Source organism: Scyliorhinus canicula, chromosome 5 (assembly GCF_902713615.1).
Source record: "Scyliorhinus canicula chromosome 5, sScyCan1.1, whole genome shotgun sequence".
Classification (NCBI taxonomy): Eukaryota; Metazoa; Chordata; class Chondrichthyes; order Carcharhiniformes; family Scyliorhinidae; genus Scyliorhinus; species Scyliorhinus canicula.
Window position 1 is genome coordinate 95,838,994 of NC_052150.1, and position 15,415 is coordinate 95,854,408.

Here is a 15,415-nt window from a genome sequence, read left to right on the forward strand (position 1 = left end):
TTAAATATCTTTTGACAAACAGCACATGAAGAATAGCAACATAACAGAAGCAAAGTTGAAATATCATAATTTATTAAAGTTTCAAACTACTTTCAGTTCAATTACACTTTCAATCATTGCAGCAGCAGTACAAACTTATGTGATTTGGTAAATTTGGGCCAGATGCCATTACAAAACTAGATTCTGATATACCAACACTAAATTAATAGTTATAAATAAATATTAAATAAAAATATTATAAATAGCCAAATGTGGATTACTATATTCAGTCTCATAGAACTGAACCAAATTTATACTGCTGGTTCTGAATATAGAACAATATTTTTAACTACTACTGTATAAAGCAGATCTCATCCAGGAGATAGGAGCTGGACTGTTCATACAGTATTGTTATTGCTTATCGTAATGAAGCAGTTGTAGGAATTCAATTCATGAATCGAATGGCTCGAATAGTACTTTCCATAAAGAAAGCAAAGTTTCTAAGAATCAGATGAATTGCCACTTGCTTATTCCAGGCATTTTCAGAAGACTGGTCTACATTGAAAGCCTGTTCATTGCTTTTATCTTGCTCAGCAATACGTTCACGAATCTTGCTCTATTAAAGAGAGAGGAGGAAAAAAAAACATGATTTAGAGTGCATTTTATTTTTATTCTGAAACAATGTTATATTATAAAGTTAGAATTTCCTTGGAGTTCTGTTGATCTTCTGCTGTAATTTTAAGAGGGTTGTTGGAAACCCTAGAACAATGGAAAAAATGGCAGTCTGCTGATACTGTTTTTCTGGGATTTCTACTGATGGCCCTGAAGTTACGATGGGAACTTGAGAGAAAGTTACAAAAATTCCACCCTCATCCCTCTGAAGATTTAAAGAGCTCTGATAGTTTGGCTAAGCTTGTATATGAGCAAATTCAAACTGAAGAACATAAACTAATAGTAGATAATAACAATTAAAATGTGTAACCTGTGGGGTACATACAGAATACAAATGATTGATATTCGTTTGAACCATACACAGCCAAGCATTTACAAAAACTGTTCAAGCAATCAAGAAGAGTGTACTTTCAGCACCCAAAATATTGTGTAATTACACCTGGGCAGATGTGTGCAAGGAGTTTAAAATTCATCTGATAATGTTGATCAAATAAATAACCTCAGAAAATGTTGGCTGAAGAAATGGGTTAATCCATCGCTTCACTGGTCATCTTACTGCTGTTATGACTAGTTCATACATTGCATCGAAACATAGTAAGCTGCAGGGTTAGAAATGCCAGTGGCTGGTCCCAAAGTCAAAAAATATGTCTTAAATGGTTTAACTAAAAACTATCCAACTCTCTCTTGCATTTGCTAATGCTTTCTGTCTCCAATGGTTTCTTAGACATTCTGAGTTACACTGTAACATTGTTAAAGCGATTCTTTTAAGTGGAATCCAGATAAACATATGAAGGAAAACATAATAGAAAATTATACGGATAGGGTTAGATGGAGAGAGATGGAATGAGGCTTGTGTGAAATATAAACAGTAGATAGACCAGTTGGGCTGAATGACCTGGTTTCAGTGCTGAGTATTCTGTGCAAATCTAAATTTCCTGTTCATGTTTCCTTTCCTGCGTTTGAGCCAAGCCCTGTGTTAGTCTGTGTTCTAGACAATTGTTACCTCCAGTGGGAGCAGGTCAACCAAAATCTTTGTGCTGCTCAGCATTGCATCCACTTGCAGTTTATCGCCCTCAATCCATTGTCTCACAAATGACAGGAACTTTTTGTACTCCTGAAATCCCTTGACAATCCTGGACAAACATTTTTTCTGCAAGGAACATAAATTTGCAACATAATTCAATGTTCGTTTTAAAACTGTGAAATTATATCCTGAAGAGAAAATCTTGCATTTATAAAGCACTTTTCATAACTTCAGCAAGCACAAATCCCAGAACTAGCAATCTACTAACTCTGAGGCAAGGTGTTACCTTTGAGCCAAGGATGTTGCCTTAAGTCTTTTAACTGATCTGTTACTTTCAAATGCAGACAGAAAATGTAATTGTATATTTGAGATGAAGAGTAACCGTTCTATTAACTTTAATCCCCAAGTTGTATTAATCTTGCGAGGTCCAACGCATTTCAACCGGTTGTGGAACTGAACATTACTATTCATTCAATAGCTCCACGGGTATTAGTTATCCAATTTTAAACTGTAGTTTCTTTTGACCTGTTACAGATTGGCATGGAGATTCCGCTGGAAGTTCTATCAGCAAAATGCGTCCATAATTTGCTGGGCACTGCATCGGTTTTGACGAGTTGATATGGTTTCTGCGCTAATTCGTTGGCATAACCCTGAATGTATCTCCCAAATCAGCGCAGTCCAGCAGCATATTAGAATATCATTAATCGGTGACTGCAACAGAAGCACGGGGCCTTCAGAGTGCTGGGTGGGGTCATATAAAATACATGGGGAAAATCCCCTTTTCCTCTTCAGAAGCTACAACTGGGTTGGCGGGAGACTGTCACCTTTAAATGCAGAGCAGGATCCAACTGACTGCTTCTCAAAGGGATTTTATAGGGCAGATAAAGTGATTACACTTAAATCAATTTAGTGCCACTTAAGCAATTATGGTAGAAGAAACAGACCTTGGACAGATTTCAATTGACTGCTGGGTACTGTAAGAGCAATGCGATCATGGATCAATGACTGCTTCAGGCAATGGACTTTTGAACCAGAATAAAGGGAAAATTATGTATACTTCAACATAGGGTGCAATTCACACTCAGTCCTGTACCTTTTGAACACTATTTTATTCCATATCACCCGAGTTAACTTTGAAGAAATCATGCGGAACCCCGGCCAGCGTTTTTAGCAGCCCAATTAACAATGGTAACGATTGGCGTGAATAATGGAGTTAATGTGAGGTTAACTCAAATTATTTGACTAAATTATCATGATAAAGTTCTGATGGCCGAAAGAAGGGTTGAAGACGGTGTTAGTTGATTATTTCTTGCTCCCTCTACAATTTTGCATAAATTGTTCATAATATACTTTAAAACAATACTAAAAAGCTCACATTGAACTGCAACAAGGTTGTCCTAAATTTCTGCTACAACTTCATTGGAATTTCAAAACAAATGGGAGTAACTGGCTTGTTTCTTTGGACTTTTTGAGGATCTCTGTTTAAAGTTACGGCAGAAGATAAGGTTCCAGAACTCCGGGTTCCTGCCTTTCTTCACTTTTTACAAATTTACTTTCATACGTTTTAAAATATGAACAATCGCCAGATAAGTGACGAGAACCAAATTAATGGTCTGTTATCATGTTTACTACTGTTGCACTACTGGTTGTGCAAGTATACCTTTCAACTGAAAGGGAGGACCTGATGTACCATTTCAGCGGCTTACATGCTCTGCTACAGGGAGCAAACGATAACTTTTAGTTCAATATCCCACCTTCTGGAAATTCGTCTCAAAACATTTATCCTTCTTTCGAATCTGTGGCAGTTCCATGTTGTACATAGTCAGTGAATTCGTAGCCCCATCACATATGGAAAAAAAGCTGCACAACTGAAAAAGAAAAGCATTTTATTATTCGAATTTGGGCAAAAAAGAGCTCCCCTATGGATGTCCATTTCACTGAAGTTGCCATTGATGTAACTAACATGCTGCCTCAAGCAGCAGGACTTTGAACAAATCCATCAAGCTCCTAATCTGACTGATTAACTAACCAGGGTGCCAGAATTCAACATTAAGGCCGTACATCAAATTTTCCCCATTCACCCAAAAAATCTTGCTCCCTTGAGCTAAGGATTTCCGCTTTTCTGAGACCCAACGCCCACCTTCGTCGCTGCCAAGATTCTTGGTTGTCCTAACACGTGGGTCATTGAGGTGAGCTCTGCCCATTCCAGGTCCCCGGAAACATAACAAACATGACAGCTTCAACAAGAGCATTGCGCTCATAACAAACCTAAAGATGCTAAACGAGGAGAGGCAATTCAGCAAAATCCAGCCCAAAAGTTTGGCATGCAACATGTTATTTATTGATGGGTATTAATTGGACAGAGTCATTCTTGTTTTGAGGGAATAAAACAAATATGACAACAATAAATGACAAAGTAGAATTAAATAAGAAACCTGTCATGTTTGTTCTGCAACTCTCTTATTACTGAAGTTCATTTCCTTTGTAAATTTTGTTCTGCCTCACCTGTCGTTTGCGCTGTTCCGTGGCGATATTCTGGATAAAAAGAGCCAATGGTTCAAGGTTCTTGGCAACGGTGGGTGTTTCGCTGGTTACATAAAAGTCCTCAGAGTCTCCGGAAGATTCCGGGAGCGGGGAGACGGCAAGTGGAGACATCAAGGCGGCTGTCACCCACAGCGACAACAGCAGGACAGGCTGGCACAGATCTGCAAGAAAAAAACAATCGGGCCGTCAGTCGCGGTTCTCCCCGGAGACAAGAGCCACCGGTAGGGCTGAGAGTTTGTACTAACATTGAGGCGAGGGCATCCTGAGGGTCGCAGTCTCTGCCGAGCGGGTGTGTCTGTGTGGAGCTGTCTTGGGGTCGAGTGCTGAGACCTTTGTTGGCATTTGGGCATCACTGCCGCCTATTTATTGACCACTTTCAATCACTGGCTTTCCCGGTGGAATCCCCTACAGTGTCCCCCCTCATGCGCAAGGCTATGCTTAAAAACAGTAACAATGTATAACTTTGTAGAGGGCAAATGATCATTCTCCCATGGTCAGTTTTTTTTAGCCATCCTCTTGAGGTAATATAGGGAATTACCAAAGAAAGAGATATTCCCCATATCATAGTGAAAGTGCTGCCTGGTAAAAGTCTCGTTTAAAGTAAAAAGAACATGATTGCATGTAGAACATAGAACATAGAACATAGAACAGTACAGCACAGAACAGGCCCTTCGGCCCTCAATGTTGTGCCGAGCCATGATCACCCTACTCAAACCCACCCTATACCCGTAACCCAACAACACCCCCCTTAACCTTACTTTAATTAGGACACTACGGGCAATTTAGCATGGCCAATCCACCTAACCCGCACATCTTTGGACTGTCTTAGAGCAATTTAAAAGCTGGAGTGAATGATCAAATTCTGTATCACAAGAAGTGAATATATATTTGTACCTATAACAATTTAATTTGTACACATCTTATCCAAACTTTTGGCATTCTGAGATTGGATTTACCTAATCCCTTCACTGCCTGCCTCACATCCTCCATCAACTCAATCCTGTCTATAGTTTAAAAAATAATAATCAGTGATCTTACCCCTTCCCACAATCTCTCTTTGCCTGTCAGATTTTGAAAAATCTGACACATGAAGAACTGTTTTACCCAATGTTCCAAAATGTAGCTGCTGAAATTCCACATTCTCAATTCCATTGCTTGTGCACCCATTGAGACTGTCCAGCCATAATTGTCTGGGTCACTTCATGTTAATGTGCTTTGGTGGCTCTCCATCATCCTGGAAAACAGGTGTTTAGAAATGGAAAAAGTCAAGGTTATATCAGTCTGGGCTAGCAGCAGCTAGATCATTGACTGGATAACTGTTGTGGCCCTTAGGCAAGATATTGACAAATAACAGTTGAGGGTACTGTATGGGACAGGAAAGAAGGATTCATAGGTATTTGTTTAAGATTCTTTACATTGGCTGTGAAGACTGCAGGCAAGGGCAGCATTTGCTGCCCATCCCGGATTACCTCGAGAAGGTGGTGGTGAAGAGGCTGGTCTACAAATTCTGCTGGATGAGATTCAGCAAAGATGAGGAAGTGGAGAGGGTCAAGGGTTAGGATATAGATATGATGCCAGCATTCGCAGATCACCAGCAACGCTCTCCTCCACCAGGTTGTTAGGCGGTGAGAGAGCGCATGACTGGAAGAGTTAAGTGGAAAGAAGAGAGATACGAAGAAGTTGACAAACCCTTCTGCTACAGGCATCCATTTCTGATGCTAACTTTTGTAGGTCTTCCCATAATTTCTATGGCAGCCTGTTCCAGGGGTAAGTGTTTTGTCGAGTGATAGGACGTCCTCCTGTGATCTTGTCTCCTTTCTCCTGCAAGAAGAGTGGAAAGTGGTATGTACCTTGTGTAAGGGTTTTATTTCCCTTGTATGATCCAGCTTAACATGACAACAGGAAGAATCTACAAGTGTGGACAAGAGGAAGAAGCAGTTATGTGGCAGCACGGTAGCATTGTGGATAGCACAATCACTTCAGTTCCAGGGTCCCAGGTTCGATTCCGGCTTGGGTCATTGTCTGTGCGGAGTCTGCACATCCTCCCCGTGTGTGCGTGGGTTTCCTCCGGGTGCTCCGGTTTCCTCCCACAGTCCAAAGATGTGCAGGTTAGGTGGATTGGCCATGATAAATTGCCCTTAGTGTCCAAAATTGCCCTTAGTGTTGGGTGGGGTTACTGGGTTCTGGGGATAGGGTGGAGTTGTTGACCTTGGGTAGGGTGCTCTTTCCAAGAGCCGGTGCAGACTCGATGGGCTGAATAGTCTCCTTCTGCACTGTAAATTCTATGACCTTATTCTATAAGCTGCTTTTGAGTGTGTGACTGCAAGCAGAAAGGAAGGCTACCCTGCTGTCACCAGGTGCGGAGAAGAAAGAGGCCAGATTCTTTAGAGCTGTGCAGAAAGAATGAGAGACATGAAGGCGGTGCTTACCTTGGTACTCTTCATGAGATCCTTTCTACACTGCAGCCAGGTACTGGAGAGATGTTGTGCCATCTCTTGCCATGCCAGCTCACTAAATTGCCTTGGCATTCACTGACCAAGCAGAAGAGGATCTCCTTCTCTGATGAAATTGCTCCATCAATATCTTTGTTGATGTGATGAACACCCTGCAATCCTCCTGAAACTCTTTGGTTCCCCAAACATTTCGCTGCACATCCACAATCTTGTTTCCTGATTTGGTTATGAAAAAAAATCATCCCCTTTAAGTAGCTTCAGGTGTAACAAACCGCAGCACTCACTTTTCTAATTGATGAGCTGCCTATCTGCGATATAAATGGGGGGCAGACCCGAGAGGGAAAAGTTCCCCTGCTAACTGCTCCGGATGCTAATGGCTCTAACCCTTCCCATTTCCTATTTCTGTCCAGCGGATTGAGGCTATCCCCTGGAAATTTGCAGCTAAAGATGAGCTGCTGCCTTTTTGCTTCAACCTCAGGTTTCTGCACACAACGGGAATTGTAATCACCAGGAATAAGATCAGCATGCAGAAGAATAAACTGCCCGAGATGTCAGGTTGTATGCAAGATTCACTGTTAGTTCCCACTGTTACATTACATAGCCTCATATATCACATTGGATAATAATATTCCACAGTGTAGAGCTATAGGCTGTAGTGGAGTTTGTGTAGTTGTGACGTACCCCACTTTAAACATGGACTTCCTCCATATGGCAAGCATGGGGTTACTCCATTAGGGCTGGAATTTCCGGGTGTTGCGATTCACCTTTTACACCAGCAGTGCATCCCCGCTCGTGGGTTTCCTCGCAGCATAGGGTGGCTTCAATGGAAAATCCCATTGACAAGTGGCGGGAGTATAGAGTCCGGCCTCCAGTGAATAGCATGCTGCCGAGAAACACATGCTGGGAAATCGGAAAATACAGCCCTATATCTTTTATGAAAAGAAACATAAAAGAAAGACTTTGATTTATATAGGCCTTCATGGCCACTGCATCTCTCAATGTGTTTTAAGCCAATGGGAATACATTTGAAGTCTCGTCTCTCTTGTAATGTAAGAAAAACTTTGGTCGGGATTGTCATGGACAGGATCAAAAATTTAATAAACCAGCCAAAGGTCCTTTGATCTCAGGCATGAATTTCTGGTATCACAGTGGGCGGGACCAGAAAATCCCAACCTTTGTCATTAGATGACGAGGTTAGAATTGTTTACAGCCAGCTATATATTTAAATAAACCATCAAATAGAAAAGGGCCTACTTTAGTTTACTGTGGTAGTTATTTTGTCCGCCCGGTACAGCAGTGAGAGGCTTATGCTTTTTGCTGGCCAGGTCTTATTAACATGCGGTGAGCAAGTCAGAAGTGCTGAATAGGGAGGTTGGGAAATTTTCCAGATCCTATGCAGAGCTGGCTGACAGCATGGACTGGGGGGGGGGGTGGTGAAGAGATCCTGGGCATGAAATACACACGGAATGACAATAGGCCGGAATATGTTCCTGAAGCATAGGGAAGCGCTTCCTGTCCCCACAAAAGGAAAATATAATTTTGTTTGACTTTCATTGAAATGTGCAACAGTCTCTTTGAGGGCTGTTGGCTCATGTGATCCATATCAGGGACCAGTGAGCCCATCACACAACACACAGCCCACCATCAGTCGGTGGAAATCATTCCAAGGCTGTTGCAATGAGCCCAGAATCTTGCAGAGAAGGTAAGAGCCAGAGGATATGAGAGTCGGAGGTTGTGGTGGGACAGTAGGGGGAGGAAATGAGGGCAGATTGGGATTATATAGATCAGCGAGACTATTGCATGGAGGATTTAAACACAAGAATGAGTATTTTGAATTTGAGGAGATATTGGGGTGGGGGGTGGTGGGTCCAAGAGCCATGATGGGTCAGCAATGAAAAAGATGAGTGGTGAGTGGTACTTGATTTTGGGCAGCAGTCTGGAATCATCGAGACAGTATTCTTAGTGACAGCGAGGAGGAGATTTTGCTTTCCATCAGCCTAAACAAGAATTAAAGCCACAAGCAACTCACTTCCACATCTTTAGATCTTTCACTGAATGCATGATATAAGACATGGGGAGTGCACATTACTGCTAAAATGGGTTCCATAAGTTTGAACAAACGAGGCACCATTCTCACTAAAGCAGAAATAGTTATCAGAAAATGACAGCCGAAGCATAAGTTCCAGCAAGTAATTTCAATGTTGAAGAATCAATTGAGATTGTTTTTATCAGTAAGTGATTATATCTTTACCCCTGTGATAACTTTTACATGAAACGGTGACAAAATTTTATGAATGACTTGATGAGACTAAAAGAGCGTCCCTTGCTTAAATCACCCCACTGTGTCAGCATTCAGCAGTTCATTTTATGTAATCAGCTCCATCTGGCACTAAAAGGGCTTGTGGTTAGCTTTAAAGAAACAGAATTAAGGAACTGTATTAACTTCATATAGATACACTAAATCTAAAAATAGTTAAATTAGCTGGGATGAGTTGCAAAATATTTTATTCAAGTTTCAACCTCAAGTTTCATTAGATTACTTATTCAACATATAGAACATAGAACATAGAACAGTACAGCACAGAACAGGCCCTTCGGCCCTCGATGTTGTGCCGAACAATGATCACCCTACTTTAAACCCACGTAACCCGTATACCCGTAACCCAACAATCCCCCCATTAACCTTGCACTACGGGCAATTTAGCATGGCCAATCCACCTAACCCGCACATCTTTGGACTGTGGGAGGAAACCGGAGCACCCGGAGGAAACCCACGCACACACAGGGAGGATGTGCAGACTCCACACAGACAGTGACCCAGCCGGGAATCGAACCTGGGACGCTGGAGCTGTGAAGCATTGATGCTAACCACCATGCTACCGTGAGGCCCCTAATATATATATTATATATATTATATATATATATTAGCAATAGAACTACCAATAACTTCTGATTGAGAAATATTTGAAATGCTCTCAATGTGCAATAGTCACTGGGTATATTTACTCATTCAAGTGTAGAAACTTATTACTGGGTTGCAATATATTCCTTTCATTCATTAATCTGTGTCAACAGCAAACATACATGAGTTACTCACTGCGATGCTTTCTCTACACTATCTAATAATATAACCCACTTCAGAAGAGCACTTTTATAACAGTTTCAATTCCTTTGTCAAGAATCCTTAAATTAGAAAAATAACTTAATCATTTATATAGTGACTTTTACAACCTAAGGATATCCCAAGTGCTTTGAAACTAATGAACTACCTTTGAAGTGTAGTTATTTTTCTAGGGAATGTGACAACCAACTTGAGCACTGCAAGGTCCCACAAGTAGCATTAAGGACCAGATCATCTATTTTAGTGATATGGTGTACTGTTTTTCGGAAAAGCTTGTAGTGCCCATAGGGGAAAGGCAATTCTGGATTTGGTGATGTGTAATGAGGCAGACTTGATTAGGGAACTTAAGGTGAAGGAGTTAAGGAGTAGTTATTGCAGTAAGGAGGGATTAAATCTTGGAGGGGGCATCAAATGAAGCTTTGTGAGTAGAGCTTAGGAACAAAAATGGACAGCCACATTGCTAGGTGTTTATTATAGATCCCCAGATAATCAGCGTGAAATTGAGGAGCAAACACGTGTACAATTTGCAGAGGTGTAAAAATACTAATAGAGTAATTATATGAGGTGATTTCGACTTTCCCAACATTAATTGGGATAGTCACAGTGTTAAGGGCTTAGATGGAGTGGAGTTCCTAAAATGTATCCAGGGTATTTTAGCTCAAAACGTAAAGGGTCCAACAAAGGACGGTGGTGTGCTGGACCTAATTCTGGGGAATGAAGCTGGGTAGGTGGTCGATGTTTTGGTAGGGGAGCATTTTGGTGATAGCGACCACGTCATGGTACAATTTAAGTTGGTTATAGATAAAGAAATAGACAAGTTGCGAAAAAAAAGGTTTTGGGTTGGGGTGAGTGGACTTTAGTAAAATAAGGCAGGATCTGGCCAAGGCAGACTGGAAAGAGTTACTTGTGGGGAAATCTACAGAAGAGCGTTCAAAAAGGATGGGGAGGGTACAGGCCCAACATGTTCCCTCTAGGGTAATAGGAAGGAGTAACAAGCCCAGAGACATTCAGGATACGATGAGAAGGAAAAGAGAGACTTTTAGCAAGTACAAGGGGAGCAAATCAACAAAGGCATTAGTGGAGTACAGAAAGTGCAGGATGGAGCTTAAGAAAGCAATTAGGAGAGAAAAGAGGGACCATGAGACAGCTCTGGCCTGTAAAAGTAGAGAAAATCCCAAGATATTCTATAAGTATATCAATGGGAAGAGGATAACCAGGGAAAGAGTTGGGCCCATTAGAGACCAATGGGGAAATCTGTGGGTGGAGCCAGAGGACATTGGTATGGTGTTAAACGAATACTTCAAAGCTGTCTTAACCCAAGAGAATGAAGAGGTAGATATAGAACTCAGGGAGAGAGACTGTGAGGTTCTTGAGCAAATTGTCACAGGGGGTGGCAAGGCTTTGGAGTTGCTGGCAGCCTTAAAAGTGGAAGGGCTCCAGGTCCAGTTGAATTGTGTACCAGAATACAGTGGGAAGTGCGGGAGAAGATTGCAGGGGCTCTGACCCAAATTTTTTATTCTTCTTCGGCCTCGGGGGAGGTGCCAGAGGTTTGAAGAACAACTAATGTGGTCCCACTATTTGAGAAAGGTTATAGAGATAAGACAGGGAACTACAGACTAGTGAGTTTCACGTCAGTGGTAGGAAAACTATTGGAGAAAATTCTGAAGGAGTGAATCTATCTCCACTTGGAATAGTCAGCATAGTTTTGACAGAGGGAGGCTGTGCCGAACAAATTTGATTGAATTTTTAAAAAAAAATTCCAATTAAGGGGCAATTTAGCGTGGTCAATCCACCTACCCTGAAGAGGTAACAAGGAAGTTAGACAAGCGAGAGCCTATGGATGTGATCTGTTTGGATTTCCAGAAAGCCTTTGACCAGGTGTCTCCCACGCCCGTGAGAAAACTGGAGCGAATCACTCTTGACTTTCCTGGAGCAAGTTCAGAGTGGTTCTCTGTTTTGAAGGGTGCCAGCAGGGCCCCAGAGTGCTCTATGCAGCTCTGGCTGCCGATACGGGGCCCTGCACTTCCGGGCGCGGGTCAGCGCATGTGTGCGGTAGCCCCGCGCAGCATGGTGGACCCACACAGCGGGCCGGCCCCAACAATATAGGCCCCCACCCAGATCGCACGCACCCGCTGCGGGAGCTCGGACAGTTGGCAGCGGAGGATCGCCATGGGGGCCTCTTTCAATGACCCCCGACCGGCGCCGCGTCGACCGTCCATGCGGGATTTGCGGTGGACGCAATCGCGGGTCTGACGCCCCATTCTCCGCCCCCGCGCAAGCACGATTGCGGTGCGGAGGCTCAGAGAATCCCGGCTCACATGTTTCAATAAGATCACCTCTCAATCTTCTGAACTCCAATGAGTATAATCCCAACCGGCTCAACCTTTCATTATAAGAAAAACACCTTTACCCCAGGAATCAAGCTGGTGAACCCTTTCTAAAATGGTCCCAGTGCTAGTATGTCCCTCCGTAAGTAGACCAAACCTGTACCCAGTACTTCAGGTGCAATCTTGCCAATGCTTTGTACAGTTGTAGCAAGGCTAATCTACTTTATACTCTATCTCCCTTGCAATAAAGGCAAATATTGCTCATTACTTGCTATACCTGAATTCTAACTCTTTTGTGATTCATGTAAATGGACACCCAGTTCCCACTGTACTCCAGCATTCTGCAATCTCTCCATTTAAATTCTATACTTTTTTCTATTCTTCCTATCAAAGTGGGCAACCTCACATTTTCTCACATATATTCCATCTGCCAAACTTTTGCCCAATTGATTAGCCTATTTATAGCTCTTTGCAATGTTTTGTATTCTCCTCTATTTACTTTCCTGCATATCTTTGTATCATTGGCAAAGTATTACAATATAGTAAGTCCCTTCATCCCAGGTCATGAATCTCAATTGTAAGTAGTAGAGTCCCCCCCAACACTGAACCCTATGGCCTATTACAATTAGTTATTACTAGTTACAATTTGCCAACTAGAAAATGACCCATTTAACCCAACTCTCTGTTTCCTGTTAGTCAGCCAATGCTCTATCCATGCTAAGATATCACTCCAACATCATCAACCTTCAACTTGTGCTGTACTCTTTTATGTGGCACTTTGACAGATGGTAAACTAACTGGCTCATAGTAGGGCGATTCTCCCAAATGGAGCCCAAGTGTTTGCGTCGTCGTGAACGCCGTCACATTTCACGACGGCGCGAATCGGGCCTGGTTACGACCGATTCTGTCCCCTACAGGGGACCAGCATGGCACTGGAGCGGTTCACGCCACTCCAGCCTCCCTTCCCGGCACCAAATGGGTGGCGCGCCAACCCGCGCATGCGCAGTTGGGCTGCGGGGGACTTCTTCTGCACGCCGGCCCCGACTCAACATGACGTTGGTGTTCAGGGGCCAGCCGCGCCAGAAAGTAGGCCGGGGGGGGTGGTGCGGGGGAGAGGCCGGTCCACTGACTGGTGGGCCCCGATCGCAGGCCAGACCCCATCGGAGCCACCACCCCCCCCCCCCCCCCCCCCCCCCCGGTGAAGGATCGCCTTTCCCCGCCCCACAGGCTGCCCCCCGGCCCTTCACGCAGAGTTCCCGTCGGCAGTGACCAAGGGTGAACGGCGCCGGCGGGTCTCTGTCGTATCCGCGTGGCGGCTCGGCCCATCCGGGCAATCGGTAAATGCCGCCGATTCTCCGCACCTCGGAGAATCACGCCCCGGCGTCGGGGCGTCGTGGTGCATTTACGGCGATTCTCCGGCCCGGCACGGGCCTCGGAGAATCGCCCCCATAGTTTCTTACTTTCTGTCTGCCTCCTTTCTTGAAGAGTAGTATAGCATTTCAAATTTTCCAGCCTACTGGGACCTTTCCAGAACCTTGGGAATCTTGGAAGATTACAACCAGTACATGTCTGCGGCCTCTTCCTTTAAGATTCTATAATGCCAGCCATCAGGTCTGGGGCACTTGTCAGCCTTGATCCCATTAGCTTTTCCACTAATTTTCCCTTGTGATTGTTTTAAGTTCCTCCATCTCGTTTGCTTCTTGATTTTTTACTATTCTTGGGATGCTTCCTGTGTCTTCACGGTGAAAACAGGTACAAACTACTGTTCAAATTATCTGTCATTTCTTTGTTTCCCACTATTAATTGCCCAATTTCATCCTTTAAGAATATGTTTATGTTAGTTACTATTTTCCTTTTTATGTACATGTAGAAGCTTTTACTTTCAGTTTTAATATTTCTTGTTGGTTTTCCCTCGTACTACAATTTCTTCCTCTTTTTCTTTTTGTAATGCTTTGCTGGTTTATAATTAGTCCTAATCTTTTTGTGCTAGTGCTAATCTTTGCAGCATTGTATACCTTTTCTTTCAATTTGATACCACCTTAACTTCCTTAATTATCCACAGGTCTCAATGGAATATATCCTTGTTGAGTGTTATGAAATATCTCCTTAAATTTCTGCTACTGCTTCCCTACTGTCCTTCCATTTAACTTAATTTCTGATTTTATCTTCACTAACTCTGTCTTCATACCCTTGCAATTGTCTTTATTTAAGTTGAAGGCACGACCTTCAGATTCAGGGGTGGGATTTTCCGACCCCCCCCGGGTCGGAGAATCGCCCGGGGCCGGTGTCAATCCCGCCCCCGCCGTGTCCCAAATTCTTCGCCACCTGAGATTCGGCGGGGGCGGGAATCGCGCCGCACCGGTCGACGGGCCCCCCGTGGCGATTCTCCAGCCCGCGATGGGCCGAAGTCCTGCCGCTGACAAGCCTCTCCCGACGGTGTGGATTATACCACCTCTCTTACCGGCGGGATTGGCGGCACGGGCAGGCACCGGGGTCCTGGGGGGGGCGCGAGGCGATCTGATCCCGGGGGTGCCCCCACGATGGCCTGGCCCGTGATCGGGGCCCACCGATCGGCGGCAGGCCTGTGCCATGGGGGCACTCTTTTTCTTCTGCCTTCGCCATGGTCTTCACCATGGTGGAGGCGGAAGAGACCCCCTCCCCAGCGCATGCGCCAGTATGACGTCAGCAGCTGGCGCATGCGCGGACTTACGCCGGCCGGCGAAGTACTTTCGGCCCCGGCTGGCGTGGCGCCAAAGGCCGTTCACGCCAGCCGGCAGAGTGGGAACCACTCCGGCGTGGGCCTAGCCCCTCAATGTGAGGGCTTGGCCCCTAAAGGTGCGGAGACTTCCGCAACTTTGGGGCGGCCCGACGCCGGAGTGGTTCACGCAACTCCAACCAAGGCAGGCCAGCAGCACGGTTCAATTCCCGTACCAGCCTCCCTGAACAGGCGCCGGAATGTGGTGACTAGGGGCTTTTCACAGTAACTTCATTTGAAGCCTACTCGTGACAATAAGTGATTTTCATTTCATTTCATTTCATTTCAACACGCCGGGACCCCTTGCCCCACCAGGTAGGGGAGAATCCCGGCCCATGTCTCTGTATTGGTTATCATATCATACTACTGGTACATTCTGTCCCTTACTGTCACACTCTGGTTATCATCTCTATACGATTGCCTTTGTCCTTTCTCTTTAACTTTCCAAATCTTCCCTTAAGTGAACCCCCCCACAAACACTATTTAGTTTAAAGCACTTTCTGTAGCATAAAGGGTTGGTGTTTAATATGTAAGTATATA

The 15,415-nt window shown here is 44.2% G+C and overlaps 1 protein-coding gene across 1 annotated transcript; it reads right to left on the minus strand.

Moving 5' to 3' along the window:
• Window positions 1–304: 304 nt before the first annotated feature.
• Window positions 305–4,330, minus strand: LOC119965624 (interleukin-6-like). The gene is made up of 4 exons (XM_038796409.1): window positions 4,181–4,330; window positions 3,430–3,543; window positions 1,655–1,801; window positions 305–595 (listed from the first exon to the last, which is right to left on the minus strand). The coding sequence occupies exons 1-4, from the start codon at window positions 4,328–4,330 to the stop codon at window positions 425–427; spliced, it is 582 nt and encodes a 193-aa protein (XP_038652337.1). The 3' UTR covers window positions 305–424.
• Window positions 4,331–15,415: the final 11,085 nt, after the last annotated feature.

Coding starts and splice junctions, on each gene's coding strand:
- LOC119965624 (XM_038796409.1), bottom strand. CDS start 4,330: ATGTCTCCACTTGCCGTCTCCCCGCTCCCGGAATCTTCCGGAGACTCT. Junction 3,544..4,180: donor CGGAACAGCGCAAACGACAG/GTGAGGCAGAAC, acceptor TTTCTTTTTCAG/TTGTGCAGCTTTTTTTCCAT. Junction 1,802..3,429: donor TTGAGACGAATTTCCAGAAG/GTGGGATATTGA, acceptor TGTTCCTTGCAG/AAAAAATGTTTGTCCAGGAT.